The following is a 21,958-nucleotide window of genomic DNA, read 5'->3' as shown; positions in this document are numbered from 1 at the left end:
GGCCCTACGCTTTAATCTCCTTTCACATCTCTTTGTGCAGGAAATCTATGTTACTACTCTTTCTCTGGTTCTGAATAGTTGGTATTCTGCTTTAAAATTAAGCACACAGGCTCTCATGGGTTTAACATGCCCTGTTGACTTATTTGGAAACTGCATGATGGTGACTATGTGCATGTGTGGACCATAAAGCTATTGGAATATATTGGATTGTGAAAGGATATGGTTATTATAAAATCTTCAAGTTTCAAAACCATTTGTTTTAAAAATTATCAAAGTAAGGCCAGGTGCAGAGGTGCACACTTCTAATGTTAGCACTTAGGAGGCAGAGGTTTGTAGATTTCAGTGAGTTCAAGTCCAAGTGGGACTACATAAGGAGGCCAACCAAGGCTATCTAGGGAGAACCTGTCTCAAACAAACAAACAAAAAAACCAACAATACAAAAAAGCAAAGTAGCACACTCTTGAAGAGTCAGTTTACCTCTTTTTTTTAAATTTATTTATTATGCATATGCATGCCAGAAGAGAGTGTGGGACCTCATTATAGATGGTTGTGAGTCACCACGTGGTTGCTGGGAATTGAACTCAGGACCTCTGGAAGACTAGCCAGTGCTCTTAACCTCTGAGGCATCTCTCCAGCCCCGAGTCAGTTTACCTCTTAAAGGTAAATAAAAGAAATTGATTCCTTCAATTTCTACTTCAAAGTAGAAATTTTTTATTTCTAGAAAAAAAACACCTAATAAAGGTTACTGCAAATATTCAGTACAATTTATAGTTCCCTTCATTTTAGACTCTGATTTTTTTCTAATAAAATAGCTAAACAATTTCCCTATGATTAAAAACAAACAAAAGGTGTGTTCAGTCCTAATGTGCTTGTCTACAACAATTCTGAATCTTCAGAGGTAATTAATAACTAGGAAAACCTAAAGAGAGTGACTTAAGTTTTAATTCCTGGAATCACTCCTAACGGACAGCTGTTAATAAGTGAATCACAAACAAGCAAACAAAGGAAAACTCACTTACCTGGGGTGTAAAAATGAATGTGGCTGAGAAACAGTTTCCCCTTCCTGTTTTATAACAGGGTACCAGGATGGCAATTCCATTCCCGACGATGCATCTGTCTGTAGGAGGATGTGGAAAGAAAAGTTATTGAGAGAAAGATGACTTCTCTTTGATTAGTGTGCTTTTAGGGATAGAACCCAGGAACTAAACCCAGGACCTTGGCCATGGTATGAAAGCACTCTGACCACTGGTCATCACAGCCATTCCCAGAAGCTAATCTTATGCCCATGTTGGCAGCGTCATATTTTTAAGAGCAATTGTCATATTTTTAAGACTCGTCTACTAAGTGCTCTCCCACAGTGCTATGTCTCTCTCATTCCTTGAAACTACTCCTGTCTGTCCCAAGTTTTAACATGGACATTCAAATGACACGACCCAACAGATACAATTTCATACTTTGAAAATCCGTTTCAAATAATTTAACAGGACCCTGAAAGCACACAGCATTGAGAACCTCTGACTCTTACTCTTGCTCACAAGCAACCCGACAGCCACAGCACTTTCTACAGTTTCTACTAGATACCATTCTGTAGAGTGTAGTCTTCCCTGCCACCTGCCTGGGCCTGCCACAGTTGCAGTCCCCAAATAACACACAGGACGCTATATTAATTATGAAGCTGTTGGCCATTTGCTTGTTTCTTACTGGCTAGCTCTGACTTAAGTATTTAACCCATAATTGTTAATAAGAATCAGTACACCATATTCCTAATATTAAAAGCTTTAAAAAAAAAGCACCCATAAATAAAGGGGCAGGTGGATGATAACTGGATTTCACAAATATTACTGGCTGAGAATTTTACACTCTGCTTGATTCTAATAAATGGCTCCCTCTACTAAACAGTGCTCATTATCTCTGCTCACATTTTAAAACAACTTTTAAAGAATGAATTATCTAGCCTCTTCCTTACTCTGGCCTGCTTTGTATTTTGTCCTCCTGGCCTTCTTCCATGAAGGTCACTACCCTGCTCTTGTGGGGAAATAGGGAGCAAGGGTCCCTGACAGCAAAGTGAAAGAGGGACTGAAAGGTGCCAGACTGAGACAGGACCTGACAGACCCAAGAAAGTGACTCAAAGGAAGGCTGGCCTAAGAGCAGAGCTGGACAGTTTTCTGAACTGAGGAGCTCCAATCCCATCTGCAATTCGGAGGTACGAGGAGACCGGCAACCTCATGATGAAAATATAGGGCTGAGGGGGTAGCTCAGTGTAGAGTACTTGCCTGGCATACACAAGACCCTGAGTTCAATTTCCAGTATCAAACATAAAAAAGTTTCTCACCCAAGGGATGGGCACCAGCACTAAGAACTGGGGAAGTTGGTTTACATGCCCCAGAATTTCAGGTCAGGAAAGAACACAAAGGAAAGTAAAAACATGCAGGGTTTTTTTGTTTTGTTTTGGTTTTTCGAGACAGGGTTTCTCTGTGGCTTTGAAGGCTGTCCTGGAACTAGCTCTTGTAGACCAGGCTGGTCTCGAACTCTCAGAGATCCTCCTGCCTCTGCCTCCCGAGTGCTGGGATAAAAGGCCTGCGCCAGGCTGCAGTTCTTATTAAAAGTAAAATCAACACTAAGTCTGTGGGCTAGGATGAAGGACATCTTGCTAATGGAAAAAACAATGTAAATGAAGAAATCTTGGCTAGATCAGACAAGCAGCCCAGTGCCTGAAACAAACAAGCCAGAAACAGAAGGAACAACTCCTAGAATAAACATTACACAACTCCAAAATCCAGAAATGACTTTAATGCTAATAAAAATTTTTTAAAAAAGAAAAAATAGCAAAGCTGGGTGAGATGACACGTACCACTAGGCCTGATAAGCCGAGCTTAACCTCTGGAAGCACACAGTGGAGAAGTGACTCTTGTAAGATGTCCTCCGCCTTTAATCCCAGTACTCGGGAGGCAGAGGCAGGCGGATCTCTGTTGAGTTCGAGGCCAGCCTGGTCTACAAAGTGAGTTCCAGGACAGAGAAACCCTGTCTCGAAAAACCAAAAAAAAAAAAGATGTCCTCAACCCTCCACACAAGCGCCAAGGGGGCGTTACCTCCCACAAATAAATACAGACAACTGCTAAAATTCAGGAAATGAAAACATGGTAATTTATATGTTTCTAAGAATTATTGAATAAGAAATTTGAAATATCAATAAGAATAAGAATTACAGGGGTAAAGAGTATTTTTATAAATTAATCTATTTTTATTTTACATATGTATAAATATGTTTTTTGGTTTTTTTTTCCCGAGACAGGGTTTCTCTGTGGCTTTGGAGGCTGTCCTGGAACTAGCTCTTGTAGACCAGGCTGGCCTCGAACTCACAGAGATCCGCCTGCCTCTGCCTCCCAAGTGCAGGGCTTAAAGGCGTGCGCCACCACGGCCCAGCCTGTATAAGTATTTTGTCTGCATGTTTTTGCGTATTTGGTGTCTCTGGAAGCCAGAAGAGGGCATCAGATCCCTTGGAATTAGAGTTACAGATGGTTGTAAGGCACATTGTGGGTAGTGTGATTCTTAAAAGAGCTTAATGGGAAAATATTTTGCATTCCAAGTCCATAAGAGGGTATATTGATAAGCATCAAAAAAAAAATCACTCTAACCAAGGGAATCTAATATTATCTTGAATTAAATGAAATGTTTTAGCTATACTCACTAAAAAAAAACTGTTTAATTGGTCTTCTATATTAAACAATTCAATTCAAGATATACTACTCACTAAATCATTTTCAGACTTTTTACAGTTAAAGTCACTCAACTGAACCATCTTTAAAAAGGTTTTCCTAGTACAGACACTAGAATCTAAAATCTTCAGAATAGCTTGCAAAAGTTTTTCAAAAACTTTGACTTGGAATATGACAACTTTAAACATTAAGTTACTTTCAAAGCTCTACTTGGACTTGTGTGACAATTTTATTCATAATCCAAACACAGTATGTCTTTTTTTATTTTTAAGACAGTGTCTCATTATGGAGTCCAGGCTGGCCTTGAACTCTTGAGATCTACTTGCCTTTGCCTTCCAAGTACTAGGATTAAAGGCTTGAGCCGCCATGCCTGGTTATGCCTTCCTTTACTTCAGCAATTTCTCTAATTTTTAAACATCACCTTAAATAGCTGCATTTGTTTATTTTTAAGCATTCATCCTGTTTCTACTTAGTCCCCATTCTCACATCAATTAACCAACAGAGTCACAGACCACAGGTTCTGAGCAAATCCCATCTTCTGCCGCTGTGCTAAATGCCATGACTAAAGCACTATTGGGGAAAGGATTTATGTGGCCTCACACTTCCAGTTAATAGTCCATCACCATGGGAAGTCAGGACAGGAACTCGAGGCAGGAACTGAAGCAGCTCAGGGTCGTGCTCCAGGACCTTGGCTCAGCAAGCTTTCTTACACTGCAGAAGATCTCCTGCCAATGGCTGATGCTGCCTGCAGTGGGGTGAGCCCTTTTACATCAATTAGCCATCAACAAAATGCCCCTCAGATAAGTCACACACAGGCCAATCTGATCTGGACAATGTCCCAACTGAGGTCCTCTCAGATGACTGTGGACAGTGTCGAGTAGACAACAGAAGCTAACTAGAACACTCTCTTTAACGATTAGCTAGCATTGTCCCTAGTCAATGTCTAAATTCCCAGTACAACCCTGGTAAGTGGCCACCCAGACTGAACAGCAACTTGAAGTCCAAAGATAGTTTTGCTTTGTATTTTCAGTACCTAGTGCCATGCCCACCGTGCAGTATTTGTTGAATGATTTTGAATGACAGGGTAGCTCAGTAATTCCAAGATAGCACTGTAAGGTTCCTGTGGCAAGGAGCTGCAAGGATTCAATGGCAGAGTACCTGCCTAGGATATGTGTGAGGTGGTGGGTTCAGTCTCTAGCACCAACAAAGAGAAGAGGACAATAGGACAAAGGAGGGAGTAGTACAAGGTTACTGGCCACCACGAAACGCAAAAGACATTTGGCATCTTTCTCCTCCACGAAGCACAAGGGAAGCTGAACATAATTGGCTGCATTTTCTCAGATGCACAAATTAAATAATACAAATCCTAAGAAGATGCACAACACCAACAGTGATAAAGTACTGCAAGTTAATTCTGCCTAAAATGCTATGTAAGCCACACACATCTAACAAATTATCCTAACTACATGTTAAAAACAATTAAGCACGTATTACAAAATGGAACATTCACAAACACGCCAGATTTTTCTCTCCTAAGCCAACATTTGTGTCAACATACAAATTAGGTTTTTCAGAAAAAAAATATATAATTAAACAGAACAGCAGTAATGCTCTTGATCAGAAATACAAATTAGTTATCAGAATGGGAGCCTTTTATATTACCACTCAATGTGGGACAATTTACTCCTTTCTGTACCTAAACATTAAAACAATACGCATGCTATCACTTGGCAGCCGGAGAAAGGCATCATTTAGTAGTTTAAGACAGCCTTCCTATGTTAAAATGCTTCTCTGCTGGACTGCCCCATCATCTACCTCAAAGAGAACAGCTGGCACCATTTCACACACACAAGCAAAGTCTCAGATACATTTTTCAATCCAAAGGCTCTTTTTTCTACTAGATACCAAAGTAACATCATAAAGGCAAAATTTAAGGGATCCCAAAATATACAGTAAACTCATTTTTAATAAATAAGATTTAGGAAACAATTTCAAAGTTCCCTTAAACTTCTGCATCTTAACTGACACTTCATATCCACAGCTCTTGCATAATCAGATAGCCTAACAAGTGATGCATGTTTATCAGTTTCAAGTTTCACAATGACACAGTTTTGGGAAACTGACTTCATTTTTACAAGGAATTTTTGGTGCCACTTTAAATATAAAGCACTAAAGTCCTTATGAGTCCTAGACTTACATTCAAGAATAAACTTGTCTTCTAAGTGGTATGCTAGGGTTTAATTGTAACAGCAGATTAATATTACACTCTTTAATTTGTAGTGAAAAACACTGATTAAAAAAATGGGACAATGCTTTAAAATGCTGGCGAGACTTCGAAAACCCCAATAAAAATTACAATTAAGACACTGTCTTTAATGTTTGTACATTTAGAGTGTGAGAGTATGTGTTTGTGTGAGTTGAATGTGTGTGTGTGTGTGTGTGTTTTTAAAAGACAATTTTCATGACAGTTCTCCCCTTCTGTCATGTGTAACCTGGGGACTGAACTCAGGTCATCAAGCATGATGGCAAATGCCCTTACCCACTGTCATTTTGCTGGCCTCCTCCAAAAATCTTTGAAAAGCAGAATATTATTTCAATGCTATAACTATGGTGGCACACGCCTTTAATGCCAGCACTTGGGAGGCAGAGGCAGGCAGATCTGAGTTCAAAGTCCCAGGACAAGCAAGGCTGCCGTTACACAGTGAAACCCTGTCTCCAAAAAAAAAAAAAAAAAAAAAAAAAAAGAGCTACAAATGGGGGTGGCAAGATGGCTCAGTGGTTAAGAGGACCCAGACTCGCCGGGGAAGTGGTGGCGCACGCCTTTAATCCCAGCACTCGGGGGGGGGCAGAGGCAGGCGGATCTCTGTGAGTTCGAGGCCAGCCTGGTCTACCAAGCGAGTTCCAAGACAGCCTCCGAAACAATACAGAGAAACCCTGTCTTGGAAAAAAAAAACAACAACAACAACAAAAGAGGACCCAGACTCAATTTCCAGCACCCACATGGTAATCCACAAGTATCTGGGTTTTTTTGTTTGTTTGTTTTGTTTTGTCTTTTTGGTTTTTCGAGACAGGGTTTCTCTGTATTGTTTTGGAGGCTATCGGTCCAGCCCAGCCTCGAACTCACAGAGATCCGCCTGCCTCTGCCTCCCGAGTGCTGGGATTAAAGGCGAGCGCCACCACCGCCCTGCTTCCACAAGTATCTGTAACTGCAGTCTCAGTGGGTCTGACACCTTCTACTGATCTCTCTGCAGGCACAGGGCAAAACACCCCCACACACAATAAAGGTTAAAAATGCTACAATAATAATCATTTTTAAATTCTTGTGTTCAAAGACAGTACACCAATTGGTAAGTTTAGTGGTCTGGTTTTTTTGTTTTTCTTGGGGGGGGATTGGTTTTTTGAGATAGGGTTTCTTTGTCTAACAGTCCTGACTGTCCTGGAACTTACTTTGTAGACAAGGCTGGCCTTGAACTCACAGAGATCCACCTGCCTCTGCCTCCGGAGTGCTGGGATTAACGGTATGTGCTACCACCAGACAGTTTAACAGTCTTAAAGGAACTACAACACACATTAAATGCATATCATCATATATAATATGTTCAACATAAATTGTCAGCAACCTTGCCAAGAACTCTACTAGATAACCTAGACGTTGTTTCTTAAGAAATACCTCCTCTGGTATGAAGTAATACCCCTGGCCCTGGGTCTTTATATCATATATAACAAAGACATTCAAGTGGTTAATAAATGATTTCAGAAGTATACAAAGCACCTTCTACCAAAGAGCTGCCAACAACTTTTACTAAAAGAAACCCAATCCTTCAGATGGTATCCAGTTTCCTCAGCGTGCCTAGCATGTTGTGAATGAGCGTGTCAGCAAATGAAATAAAACTGTTATGAGGTAGCAAGTAGCTACTTAGGCGCTTTTCAGGCTTAGATTTATGCCTCACTTGACTGAGAATTAACCTAATGCAAAACTGAAACACTAGGATCTAAGCACCTGTATTAACTTATCAAGGGCTGATCCCATGGATCACTAGGAATCACATGAGTGCCTGCTGCTTACACTGAAAGATCAAACTCCCCACACACCTGACAAAGCCCAGGTGGAAAGCAAAGGCTATACTTCTTATAATGAATGCGTACTCATTATCTTAAACTTCATGTGAAGTTGGTAGCACAGCTCTCTTTGCAACTTGAACTGATAAAACTTGTCAAGGATTTACAAAAAAACTAAGAAAATAAAATTGTATGCTGTAGTTATTGCTATAAACTTTACATAATAAACTACACACATCACTGTGATGCACACCCTCAGACCCCCTCCCATCCCAGGTGCTTGGGATCACCAGTCAAGCATCCAGTCATTGAGCCACATCCTCAGATGTTAAGCAGAGTTTTTAGTTTGTTTTCAGTCACTGTGACAAAACACTGACCAAAAGCAACTTGGGGATGAAAGAAAGGGTTTATGTAACTTTCACTTCAAAATCACTGAGGGAACTCAGGACAGCAACTCCAGCAGGAATCAAGTGATGCAGGAAAGTTGGCTTGCTCAAGCCAGGAACATTGCCCAGGGGGTGGCCCTCCTACACCAATTAGCACTCAGGAAAATGCCCCAAGGACAAGTCACAAGTCAATCTGATTGAGGTAGCACCCCAATTCAGACTCCTTCAGATAACACTGGCAGCTGAAGCCAACTAGGAAAAGCAGCAATCTCAATGCCATACCGTTTTTTTCATTGAAATATGTCAAGATGTTTAATATGCATAAACCTAAGGCTTTCTGCATGTATGAATGGGTACCAGAAGGGCCAAAGGATAAGGGACCCTCTGGAACTGACTGTAGATAACCATCTGTCGGAAGTCACACCTGCTTCCCCTGCAAGAACAATAAATGGTCTAACCACTGAGCCAGTTCTCCAGACCCAAAATAATTTTTTTAAGATTTCAGAAGTATCATCTTTTTCCATGCTTCAACTTTTAACTTCACTGAGTCTATATCTGAAATTTTTTAAAAATTTATTTTATGTACATTGGTATTTTACTGCATGTATGTCTGTGTGAGGGTATTTGATCCTCTGGAACTAGAGTTACAGATAGTTGTGAGCTGCCATGTGGTTGCTGGGAATTGAACCCAGGTCCTCTGAAAGAGCAGCCAGTGCTCTTAACTGCTGAGCCATCTCTCCAGTCCCTGAAATGGTTTTCTTTTAGGCAGCACATAATTGTGCTATTTTTAGCCAATCTAGTAAATCTGGCCATTAATTAGGGGTGTTTAGATCATTTACACTTGCTGCTATTATAAGTATCATTGCATTCCATCTACTCTTTTTATTAGTATTCCATTTGTCCCCCATATTCTTTTATAATTAAAAATAAATGTAAGGCTTTATTTTCCTTAGTTGGAAACACATGCATTTAAAAAATAGGGTCTGATTTGGGCTTTCAAATAATATTCACTATCAAAACAAAAACAAAATTAGCTTTATTGTGTATAATATCCTCAATTTTCTATTTTATTTTGTGTTGGCTTTTTATATGCTAATTACCTACTAAAAAAACGATTTCATGCTCCTTCCTTCTGACCTTTCTCAACCTGGTTATGTAGAGAGTTAAAAATGCCAAGACACTCACTGTATGTGGTAAACTAACCCTTTCCAGCACACTGGAATGGTATACTCTGCACTTCTCTTGGGAGAATTGACAAAGTCGTCTCCCTAGGCATTTTCTGTGGGGCTTACTTCTCTCATGGAGCCCCACATGAGAAAAAAGTATACAGATTAGAAGTTGTTGTGAAAGGAACTTAAGACAAAAAAAGAATCAATATCTTTTTTTAAAATCAAGTCTTTTAAAAACAGCACTAACAATTCCATTTTAGGCTAAAATTAATACATCCTATATTTATTAAGACATGGGAGTACTATTCCCAAAGCATTCTAAAACCTTACAATAAAATCAGGGAACTCCTACTATTAAAAGAATAAAACTCACTGGGAGGGGAGGTGGAGGAAAAAAAAAATCAAGATCCACTGTCAAAGAAAATGGTGAGCCAAACAAACTTTGACCCAATCCAAACAAGTCTATGCTGGGCTCCATTATCCAAAACCTCAAGGTGATCTCAACCAGACATCAAATGGGCACCATCTCCAAGGGAACCAATTCACATACCCACTTGGGTTGCAGTCTACTAGCATACATATTTTTAAATGTTTCTGTTTCTTATGACAGACCTGTTTTCACACGTTTGGTAAATGAAGATGTTTGGGAGGAATTCCCATGTACACATTAATATTTCAGTATCATTCAATACCATCTGATAATTCTATATAAAAGGCTTTCAACTTCCAAAATGCTTTCACATTCATTCTTTCATTTGATAAGTTACACTAAGCTGTATATATAAACTAAATACATTTTAAAAGGTTAAGCCGTTATTTAAAAATACAACCTGCTGGGTGGGGGCACACACCTTTAATCCCAGTCCTTGGGAGGCAGAGGCAGGAGGATCTGAATTCCAGGCCTGCCTGGTCTACAGAGCGAGTGCCAGGACCACCCAGAGAAACCCTGTCTTGGGGGGAAAGTCCTTGGACTAGGGTGGGTTCTTACCTCAATAGTAGAACACATAACTAGCAAGGGCAAAAGTCTTGGGTTTGACTTCAGAACTACAAAAAATTTTAACACCAAATATTAAAAAATGTACTTGCTTACATTTTTAGGGTTATAACAAGTATGTTTCCTAAACATCCAGTACCCTGGAAGAGAGGAGAAATATGCTCAAGATCACTGCAGAAACAAAAACGCAAAACTAAAGGGAGTGGAAGGGTTAATGCTTTTTTCAGGGAGAAGTGAACTGAAGCTCAACCCAGGGCTAATACAAGCTAAGCACTTTCTCTACCAACCAGGAGAAAATACTTTTAACTTGTTTATCTTTAGGACATCTGTCTGCATCACAGATAACCTAGAAACCAGTACTCCCTTAGCTGCATAAAGAAAAACTACACTATCGTACAAGAGTAAACCAGTCTGACTTTGAAATCTTAGTTGTAATAACTAACTTTAATGGCATATACCACACCCTTTTTTAAAAGAATTTTTATGTGTCGTGTGTCTGAGTGTTTGTTCGAGTATATTTATGTGCCTGTTGCTTTCAAAGGTCAGAAGAGGGCTTTAGATCCCCTGGGACTGGAATTACATATGGCTGTAAGCTGCCATGTGGGTGCTGGAACCAAAGTTGTGTCCTCAGCAAGAGCCATCAGTGTTCTCTCTCCAGTCCCGCACACACCACTTTTAACTAGTGATTCAGAGATGGTCAGTCCAGTGTTAGGTGAAGAATCACCTACAGTTCTGTTACCAGCTAACTAAAAATGACCTCTTCCTAGGTGCTTGAAAATAATCTTCAGGTTTACCTGCCAATACGAACTTGCCTTAGCCTTGTTCTAAAAGTAGAAACTCAGTGGGTCTGATTCTTATCTTTCTGAATACCGACAGAAAGTGAAAAAGAATTAGGAAAACAGTATTTCTGCATATTAGTTGTACATTCTAAAACACACACACACACAAAAAAACTTCTAAAATAAAAAGCACACCAAAAACCTAACATCAGAGTCTGGAAATACCCATTCTACAGCACCACCCAAGCATATCTAAAAGTATACGCACTTTTTTCTTTCGAGACAAGGTCTCATGTAGCCCTCAATCTCCCTATATAGCCAAGGATGCCCCTCCTACTTCCTCTTCCCAAACACAGGAACGCAGGTACACCCCCCCAGGCTTATACAATGCTGGGTATCAAACCCAGGGCTTTGTGCGGGTTAGGCAAGCTCTCTACCAACTGAACTATGTGCCCAGACCCATCAAGCAATTTTCTGATAGCCTAAGAAAGGGCCCAAAATATTTTAGTTTCTACAAATAAACGAAGTTCTCTAAGAACACTTAACCTCACCCCACTTATTCCTAGAATCTAAATACACCTACCCATGCAAACTAAATGTTAGTTATGCAAATAAGCAGCTTGTTGGGCTTTACTAATATAATTTCTGTTCCTTAAAATACGTCACTACGAAGTCCGGCGTAGGTAGCTCATGCCTTTAATTCCAGCACCTGTGAGGCAGAGGCAGGTGGATCTCTGAGTTTGAGGCTACAGAGTGAGTGCCAGGACAGGCTCCAAAGCAATACAGAGAAACCCTGTCTCGAAACACCAAAAAAAAAAGTCACTACATTTCTAACAAGTGCCTATTTTAACCAGTATTTTGACTACGTAAACCCTATCAAATTACACTGGTCACAGTAAATATAATTTCCTTCACATAACAGGTTAAACAAAAAACTGATTTGATTTTTTTTTTGAAACAGGGGTTTTTTTGTGTGTGTGTAGCTTTGTAGACCAGGCTGGCCTCTAACTCACAGAGATGTGCCTGCCTCTGCCTCCTGAGTGCTGGGATCAAAGGTGTGCACCACCACCACTGCCCGGCCTGATTTGATTTTTTTTTTAAATGGAGTTTCCTCATCAATTTGGTTTGTCTGACAACCAACAACTAAATCCCCTGGCTGTCAGAATACTTTCAGTTTTATGCAGTAAAAACTTGAAGAGCCTGTGCTTTTAGCTCTAATACTCTCCCTTCAAATGCAACTTCGGCTGCTTTAGGGAAATCTACCTTGAACTCATTCTACAGGTACCAGGGACACACCAGGCACATGGACAGGAGGAAACAGTCTAAGTCATTTCCCTCAAAGATCCTTAAAAAACCACCTCTCCATGTTTAAAGGAGAAAAATTTTAAATATGCAGTTAGCAGCATTTTAAAAACTGCTTAAGCGTATGCTAAATACAAACACAATTTTTTTCTAAAAGGTTTGATGAAATTTTCTTAAATTCCCCTAACTTCCTTCAATTCTTATAAAACTGGAAACATGGCACAAAAAACATATTTGCATTACTGTATCCCACATGAAGGACAGATTCAACTGTTTCAGTAAATTTATCTTACAAAACAGACTCAGCCGTGTTTCCCAGATGGGTTCTCACCCAAGCACAGAACAGGCGATTCTAAGAATGCCTGTCAACAGCGACAACCAGAGCAAGGGTCCCAGATACAATGCAGCAAGGGTCAGACATGCAGGGTAGTGGCCCTAATTAGCGGAGGCTGGACAGAAGCATCAAAAGGAGCGTCCTGCATTTTCAAATTCAGGTCTCAAGCAGGAACTCCAACACCACACAAGGAGAGAGCTACAGGCAAGTTTCACACTTTGAAGTGATGGCATCAAGTCAATCCTGCTTAAACCAGTTAACACTGCACTGAAGAGTAAAACTTATCTAGTGGCCACCAGCGAGCGTTTCAGTGATAACTTCTGGGAAAGCAGCAAGCGACCCTAAGGAAAAGTCTGAACTGAATTCTCTCCATGCTACAAGCGACCCTAAGGAAAAGTCTGAACTGAATTCTCTCCATGCTACAAGCGACCCTAAGGAAAAGTCTGAACTGAATTCTCTCCATGCTGAGCTTCTGCAGCAAACCATTGCCTTAGAGGACACTGATGTTTCCTCAAAGGCTGAAGCACAGAGCAGCCAATATTAAGTTATAATTTAAGCCTACCTAACTCTACTGCCAACAACCTTGAGTTACTTAATAAACTTTCTTCCCTTAAACAAAAAGAAAGTGGTTATTTTAAAGGGGAAACAAAAACTAAACAGTGGAAAACTTAAAGTTATTAAAATGTGGCCAATCTTTTGTCAAGAATTAAATAAATTATACGGTAAAAACAGCTCCAGACTAACGTTCAACACATTTTTAACTATGCTAAGTATATTACATACTAATTTTAAAGTAGAAAAGTTTGTAAAATAACCACATCAAGGTTTAACACTTCAAACCTGTCTTTCATCCAGGCATTCAAATTTTAATTGGTTATCTTAGTCTACCAGATAATGCTGTGGAAAGAGTAATGTTAAGATCTCTTTTGCTGATAGCTCGTTATAGTAATATTTCGTTCATCTGAAATAGTCTTTATTCTGCTTCTGTCACAATTTTCAAAACCATCCTGTTCTCTTGTATTAAAACCAAAATTCTGAGCCAGGTGATGGTGGCACACGCCTTAGATCCAGCACTTGGGAGACAGAGGCAGGCAGATCTCTGTAAGTTTGAAGCCAATCTGGTCTATGGAGTGAGTTCCAGGACAGCCAGGACTAAAGAGAAATTCTGTCTTCAAATATCAAAACCCAAAATCCTGGTTACTATTATGAATTATTCAGGTAGGTAAGTGTCTCAATCTAAGTACAGCTCAAGCCTCTATCTCCAAACATCAAAAACTACTGGTGTAGCTCTGAAATGCAGTTGTGAGGCACCACCAAACCAGTTTTAGCTAACTGTATCATTTGCAAATGGAGATAACACAACACCACAGTGCAAACTATCTTGAGTTCTAGGCAACAGATTTAGTCAAGAAGCAGGATGTGTGAAAGATTTGCCAAGAGAAGCCGCATGCCTCCAAGTCTAGACTCAGAGGCTCATTCTCTTACCTGTAAAATGGGAAAGATCCTACTTCTCTCAGGTGGGAATAGACAGGAAAAAAACATTATGGGAAAAATTCGTAATCATGACACTGATGTTTTTTGTTATTACATGAGTAAGCTGAAGCATAAGCTTTATAATACAAAGCTTATAGACACAGAATTAAGAAACCATTCAAAATCACTACTTAATAAAGCCAACTTGCCTTTGACTGGGTTCTCTTTCCATTTCTTGTGCTAAATTTCTCTTTCATTTCTTCCAAAATTATCTTCAGTTTCTTTTCTTCAGGTGTCCCTAGGTATTTTTGGTTCACATGAAGATAACAGTGCCACTTGGCTGATTCAAAGCCCCAGTGGCAAGTTCTCTTGTCAGGTGATCGGTGAGAATGCATGACAAATGTCTGGGGTGCAAACATTCCACAGCACTCCAGACACTGGATACAGGGAGCATCAGGCTGGACATAAAACTGAGGTGCAAAGAGACCCTGACATTTGCCCAAGCACTCATGTTCTACTTCAAAGGCACTGCCAGTTTCCTTTAACTGGGCCAAAGAGTTCTTAGCAGGAAGTATGCTACCATTTTGAGGAAAAGTCCGCGGGCGCAGCAGAGCATTACAGAGTCTTTGCGCGTCAGTCAAAGTGATCAGCCCACAGGATGGGGCATTGAACGGAAGTATTCCTAGGACCTTTAAGATATGAAGCTGGTCTGAAGTACACCTTGAACAATATATGTATAGCTCATCACACACTGTGTTTATTTGCTGGAGTGAAAATTCTCGGAGAACAGAATTTAAGACTTGGGGCAAACAGAGTCTCTTTTCTCCTCCAACTTGAAAACAAGAAATAGACTCCCCTTCCAGAACAGTCTGCGTGAGCTCTGTGGAGCTATCAGAAGGAATGAGAAGAGGGCCAGGAAGAACCTGAGGAGAGGGAAGAGGCAGGAATACAGTCGGCGACATGCTTTCTTGGGAGTATCGGGCGGAAAACGCTGCTGGCCCACCCAAAGAGCTCTGACTACTTAAATGGAATTGTGCCAGTGTGTGTTTCAGGCTGGGGTTTAGGTTTAAAGTTTCGGGGATGGAAGTACAGTTTCGCTTAGCATGTTCCCCATCTGTCTCCACTGATGCTTCTCCATAGTCATCCAAGTGTTCCTTCTTCACCTTGGTCAACGCTTTTCCATTGGCATGCACGTCTGTCATCATTTTCTTCACGGGAGGGCTGCCATCATCCTCCATTCCGTTCAGTTTTTTATTTGAACCCTGAACTAAGGAAAAATTAGACTGCAGGTTTTCCATGGCTACACTGGTGCTTTAAATAATTAAGTCTGCAATTGGCATGTTGTACCCAGTTGCTAACTTGAAGAGAAATGGGTAATATATACAAATACTTAGAACTCCCTTAGAAAATTCTTAGTTTGCAAAGATGAAATTTCTTAATAGATTTGTGCAACTTTTTTTAGTTATATCTTAGGATGTAACCGAAAATACTACAAAACTTCTCATTTTCCTTCCGATAATAAAGAATATAATCATAAGCAGACTTCTGAGGAAAATCTTGTTTTCTTGAGTTCTTCGGATTGTATTCTTTTTTTTAAAAAAGGCTAATTTCTCAATTCAAGATGCACAAGGTTTGCTGTAATGGTTGAGTTTGGTGGTTTTGTCTTTTAAGCAAAGCACTGGAAAGTGTATGCCATTACTGTATCCTAAAACCACACCCAAACATGAGTTACAATGATGCAATGGATTTAATTTTTGCCAAGGAAACCAAGGGGGGGAGTCTCTTCACTGAAAATGGTGGTCTGCTGCTGTGTGTCCGCACACTGAAGACTTGCCTAAACTTCCAACTCCACACCAGTAAGAGCCTGACTCCACCTGAACTTCTATAGTTAAAAATATATATACACTAAAACAACTGCCCAGTTATCTTCAAGGATTACAGTTCATTCTTCTTTCAATTGACCTGGAAGAGAAAGGGTGGAAGAGTTACAACTGAATTTGTTCCAGAGGCCAAAGGGCCACTTTCAAACCAGTTTCTTAATCTTAAACTCAGTTCATTTTACCAAGGGTGACACTAGTGGTTTCCTTCAATCAAGCACGAGTTACCTAAAAGAAACTTCATTTAAATAGGAAACAGCCCAGAAGGTGGACAGCAGGAACATTAAATAATAGCCCTCCGAATGAGGAAGAGTACAAATTTAAAATACAAATAAATACAACTCAGAACCCGAGGCTTTCTCAACTATGCCATTTTAATTAAAAAAATTATCTTTTATCTGATTAAAAAGATTGTAGTTTCAGCTCTCCAAAAGAGCCAGATACATGTTAATATACCTACCATATGTAACTAAGTTAGTCTCAAGTGGATTAATTCACCTAGTCATATAAACTATCTCTGAAATTAAGGGGAAAAATTAAACTTTCCCTTTAAAAGGTAAGCAAATTTGCTTAATGGAAGCCAAAAGCCTTAAGACTCCATGCCTGAAAATCTCCATCCTTGAGCAAGACTAATCCGGGACAAAAAAGCACAAGGCAGACAGACCTCACAAAGAATGCAAATGGAGGCAGAGTAGGGGAAAAAAAGAATCTTTTTCCCCTCCCCTCCGGGGAGAATACCCAGCGAAAGCCGATAAATAAAAACCTTTGCTTTCTAAACTCCCCGCGATTTACGTTAACACAAACCCAAAGGATGACCGCCGAAAGCCATCTAGCCGCCGTACTGTGACTTTCGCCACTCCAGGGACACCTCAGCCAAGGCGAGCCAAGGAAAAGGGCAGGAGGCATGACCTAGCCCAGGGGCGCCCCACAGCCCTGCGCCCACGCAGACACCCACCCATCTTCAACCGAAGGAGGCAGGACAGGAAAGCAGGGGACTCCGGACGTCTGGCGAGGTGCGAGGGGGCAGAAGGAAGTAGAGGGAGGAGTCCTCCCAACCCCCACCCGAGACTGGGATCACCCCAAGTGCCCTCCCCACATCGCCCCGCTGCGGGGGCCGCCGACGGAAATCCCCACGCAGCCGGTCCGCGGGAAGTTCTCCGGGGTTACCTCGGCGCCCCGGGGCTGTGCCATCCCCCTTCACCTATCCTGAGCCGTGGCACCCAGCGGGGTGCGGGCAGGCTGGGCGCCAAGCCCGGAAGCCCGCAAGCCCGCGTCGCCGGCCGCTCAGAGCTGGGGCCAGCCCGGGGCATCCCCGCCGAGCCCAGACGGCCGGGGGATGGCGGCGATGACCGGCGTCCAGGTCTCCCGGGTCCCGGCCGCTCGGGTCAAGTGCAGCGCCATCCCCTGCCAGCCGACCCGTCCCAGGACCCGCGAGGCCTGTACACCCGTGGGACCCCGCCGCGCGCCCTGTGCCCGCGACCCCGCCCGGGACCCCACGCATCCCGGACGCCCCACTCCGGCCCTCCGCACCCCGGGGAGCTCCACGGGGTCCGTGGCCTCCCCATCACCCCCGCCGCCGCCTCAGCGTCCCCAGAGGCCGCACGCCCCTCGCGTCCCCTCGGGACCTGCGGCCGCACCTGTGTCCGCCGTCGCCGTCGCCGCCGCTCGCCCGCCGCCTTCGCTGTGCCTTCGCTGTGCCTTCGCTGTGCCGGCGCCGCTCCGAACCCCACACACATCGCTACACACAGCCTCTGACGTCACCCGGCCCTCGGCCCGCCCACGTCACTGCGGAGACACGGCTTCCCGCAGACGCCGCCGCCGTCTCCGGCCGCCCGGGGGACAGCGAGGGCGGCGGGCGGGGGAAGGGAGGGAACGAAGCCAGCGGCGCCGCGCGGCCCCGCGCCAGCCAGTCCCTCGGGCGCGCGCGCCGTCTGGCCTATTGTGGCTCCTCGCGGGCCGCGCGCCGCAGGCTGCGCGCTCGCGTCCCTCCGGCCCCCACCGGGGGCGCGCGCCCGGCGCCTCAGCCGCGCACGCGCGTGCGCCTGTCTCACCCCCCCAACCCCCACCCCGCCCCCTCCACCGCGCGTGCCCCGCGCTGCTGGCCCGGCGCGCCGTCTGGGCGGCTGGCGCACGGCGCTGTCTGCGGTGCCCGGCGCAGACAGGATGTTCCCTCGGCCCCACCCCCGCCGCCCTCCTTCCTTCCTCGAGTCGCCCAGCCGGCTGTCTGGGGCCGCCCCCGCCACGCCCGCTGCCGTGTGGAGACCGGCCAGACCCGGGGGCGCCCCGGCCGCTGGGCCGCCGCGCGGCGGGGGAGGCGGGGCGGGGCGGGGGAGGGGCAGGGCGCGGCGGGCTGCACTGTGCGCGACCCCGGCAGCTGGCCGCGCCCGAGGTCAGGCTCGGCCACCCACCCCCTTCCCCCGCGGCCGCAGCTGGCCGCCCGGCCCCGCCCCGGAGGTGGCCCCCGGGCGGCTCCCCGCCGCGACCCCTGGGGTGAGCCCGCCGCGCAGACGCCCCCGCCCGGAGGCGGCGACCCCCGCGCCGCCCTCTCCCTCCCCCGCCCCCGGCCGGCGCGCAGACGTCGCGGGGCCCCTCGCCCGCCCCCGTGGGGCCTCCCGCCGCCGCCCTGCCAGCTGCCGGCGCTGAGCCCCGCCTGGCCGCGCTGGGGTGGCCTCGCCCGGCCGCCATCGTCAGGGAGGCCGCCGCTCCCACCCCGCCGGGACAGACCTGGCTGCCCCAGCTGCTCTCGCCCCCCCAGAAGTGACCCGTTCTAATTCACTGAGCGCTTTCGTTTGGGGTTTTCAGGTTTTTTCTTTTCTTTTTTTTTTTTTCCAGAGACGGGAGGAGGAGGATAACCACTTCAGAGCTGTCGGCTGCCACCTCGGGCGGGCGGCAGCGGGTGGGTGGGGGGAGTTCCTAGCCAACGTACCCAGGAGAGTCAGTTCGAAGATTCAACTCTGTGGGGCTGGTCCGTCACATTTCGAAACACCAAGAAATCCCCTTTTCTCCACCCCACCGCAGGATCAGGAACTGAAATAGCGCAGCGAGTAACACTGCGCAGACTTAGGGAACTTAAGCTCCGGCGGCCGCGCTCCCCCCTCCCCCCCTTTTTTTTCTTTTCGCCTGGTTACTTATTTTACCGCTTCGGGGTTACTCATGTTTGGGTCCACATTTGCAGCTGTCCGATTGGGAGTACGTTTGTGCTCGAAGATTTGTTTTTCTCCTCTCGTTCCCCACAGTAGGTCTAACAAACCTCACCGCCCCCGCCCCAGCTCCTGTCGGCCCCCATCCTCGGGCTCCCAGGTCATGCCCCTCTCCCACCTCCTACCCTCCGCTCCTTGACTGCTTCTTGCCTGTGTGAACATGAATAATTCCACAGCACTTCCCATCTGTTATTGCCATAGAGACAGAAGCTCAGCAAAGATAATGATGTTCTGTGCAGAGCCAGTGGGGGGGAGAGCAGCATCTGCGAGTCTGGGGGTATAGATGTTCTAACTGCCAGAATATTCAGAGGCCTGCCTGGAAAGCCGAGGTGAAAGCCAGGACAGTCCTGAGACTAACTAAACACCTGGCCACCTTGCACCTGGCTCTGAATGTAGCCAGAAGAAACATCTAGAAAGCAAGATAACAGAAGTGTGTGTGTGTGTGTGTGTGTGTGTGTGTGTGTGTGTGTGTAAGCGTTTCTGAAACTTCAATTAATGCCAAGTATTTAGTAGTCCTCTTACCACCCATAAAAGTAATTACTTGCTAGCCAAAGGCCTAAGAAACAAAATTAATTGAACAACAGACTTTTTAGAAAAATCAAATACATTTTCCTTCTGTTCTTTTGCGCCCTCCAGGAATCTGTTTTTTTGAGGGAAGGCTCTTTTGTGTCTGTGAGAACACTTGAGAACCATAGCCACAGCCGTGTGGCTAGAACCAAGCTTTGGGGGCATTTTCAGCGTTATTCTCAATTACAAAATAAAATTCATGTTGCCCGTGAATTCCCAAGGTCTCAGCCTTAAGGTATGGCTTGGAGAGCAAGTAACCCTAAGCATGCCCGCCTGCTGAGCTTTGCTGCAGCTGGGTAGGCCCTTTCTAATCCACATCTCTGAAGACTGCTCAGGGTTTCCAGCATTGTCAGTGAAATGTGTAAATGTAAAATCAGGGCTGTGTACGCAGCCTCGTTGAGAGTGCTTGCTGGCATACGTGTCTTGGGTTGAACCGTAGTACTGCATAAACAAGTAATTCTAGTATTCAGGAGGTAGAGGCAAGAGGATCCAAAGGTCGAAGTCCTCCTCAGCTCTATAGTAAGAGGCTAGCCTGCACTACAAATAGACCGTATCTCAAAGAAAGATAATTTCTCTTAATTAAAGACACTGAAAGCAAATGGTGGTGGCTCAGTATTCCAGAAACAGATCTGAACCGACAAGAGACTCTACAAGCCTTAGGAAAAATCATGGGGGTTGGTGAGAGTTCATTTGTGTAGTGTCTGCTATACAAGCATGAGGCCTACATAAAATCCAGGCACAGGAGTGCTCATCTGTAACCCCAGCTGAGGAAAAACATATTGGCGGAGCTCAGCCACCACCTAACTGGATCTCTAAGCTCCAGGCTCAGTAAGAAATCCTGTCTCAAAAAGGAGGAGGGTCTGGAGAGGTGAGTGTCAGTTCCATCTTGTTCTTTCAAAGGGCCCACACAGTGGCTCACCATGGTCTGTAACTCCAGTTCCAGGGCATCAGATGTCCTCTTCTGACCTCCTGGAGCACCTAACACACGTGTGATATACATACATGCATGCAGGCCAAACTCTCCTAGAATGAAATAAGGTGGGAAATAATCGAGGAAGATGTCTTAGTCACTGTTCTTTGCTGTGAAGAGATAACACGACCACGGCAACTCTTATAAAGGAAAGTATTTGTGGGCTTGCTTATAATTTCCAGGGCTTAGTCCATTATCTTCACGGCAGGAAGGAAGCTTGGCATCAGGCATGGTGGACAGACACGGGGCTGGAGAAGTAGTTGAGAGCTTCATCCTGACCCACATGCGGAGTGATAGAGACCGGGCCTGGCTTGGGCTTTTAAAATAACAAAGCCCACCCCAGTGACACACTTCCTCTAACAAGATCTCACCTACTAATCCTTCTAATCATGTCAAACAGTCCGTGGTGACTAGGCATTCAAATATATGAGCCTATGAGGGCCATTCTTATTCAAACCGCCATAGAAGAAGACACCCATTGTCAATCCCCAGCCTCCACGTTGTGGGTATGTACGTGCACCTGCACAGAAATGAACACGTCCACACACAAAAGAAAAGCAGTACCATGAGGTAGAGAGCATTATGGTTACACTTAATTGGCAGTGTTTATCAGTGTTGAAAAAGTAAGTACTGGTCAGTAAATAACCATTGGGTGGATTACACTAACCTCCATGGCTGCCAGCTGGAGCTGAGCAAGACCACTGTGACAGCATGCCAGTGTTCTAAGAATTCCAGATGGTGGAGTGGGGCCTTGCCCAGTGTTTGGTTCTCTCCCATAGATAGTAAGCAGAAACAAATACAGAAAACCCAAAAGGGGTCTGGAACTAGATACTTAGAATCCCTCTGTTAGTAGTTGTACCTGTCAGGTAATAGTGGAAACCAAGAATCTAGAAACTACAACTGTAAAAGCAAACTCTATCCTGTTCTATGGCAAAAAAAAAAAAAAAAAAAAAAAATAGGGTTAAAGGGTGAGGTTCGGAACACTGAAGAAGGTAAGTAAGAGGCATACAGCTGGATAGGAGATAACCAAGTTGACCAGATAAGAGAAAGGACAGGACTCTGAGCCAGGGCTGGCAGGCTGGCTGGCTCCTGCCACGCCTGTCTGAAGCCCCCTGAGGAACACACACAGAAC

General features: G+C 44.4%; 1 protein-coding gene across 2 annotated transcripts in view; it reads right to left on the bottom strand.

Annotated features, from left to right (window-relative positions):
- Window positions 1–18,000, bottom strand: part of Skil (SKI like proto-oncogene) — a 28,941-nt gene extending 10,941 nt beyond the window's left edge. The window contains exons 1-3 of one of the 2 annotated variants that reach the window (XM_005069752.4): window positions 17,727–18,000; window positions 14,422–16,174; window positions 1,020–1,117 (exon numbers count right to left, since the gene is read on the bottom strand). In XM_005069752.4, coding sequence (XP_005069809.1) covers window positions 1,020–1,117; window positions 14,422–15,510 — 1,187 coding nt within the window. In that variant the 5' untranslated portion in view covers window positions 15,511–16,174; window positions 17,727–18,000. The remainder of the gene's footprint in view (window positions 1–1,019; window positions 1,118–14,421; window positions 16,175–17,726) is intronic. The other variant, XM_005069751.4, reaches the window with a different exon arrangement.
- Window positions 18,001–21,958: the final 3,958 nt, after the last annotated feature.

Source organism: Mesocricetus auratus, unplaced genomic scaffold (assembly GCF_017639785.1).
Source record: "Mesocricetus auratus isolate SY011 unplaced genomic scaffold, BCM_Maur_2.0 Super-Scaffold_100011, whole genome shotgun sequence".
NCBI classification, from domain to species: domain Eukaryota; kingdom Metazoa; phylum Chordata; class Mammalia; order Rodentia; family Cricetidae; genus Mesocricetus; species Mesocricetus auratus.
Note: the sequence above shows the minus strand (reverse complement) of the source record. Positions and strands in the feature narration are given on the sequence as shown.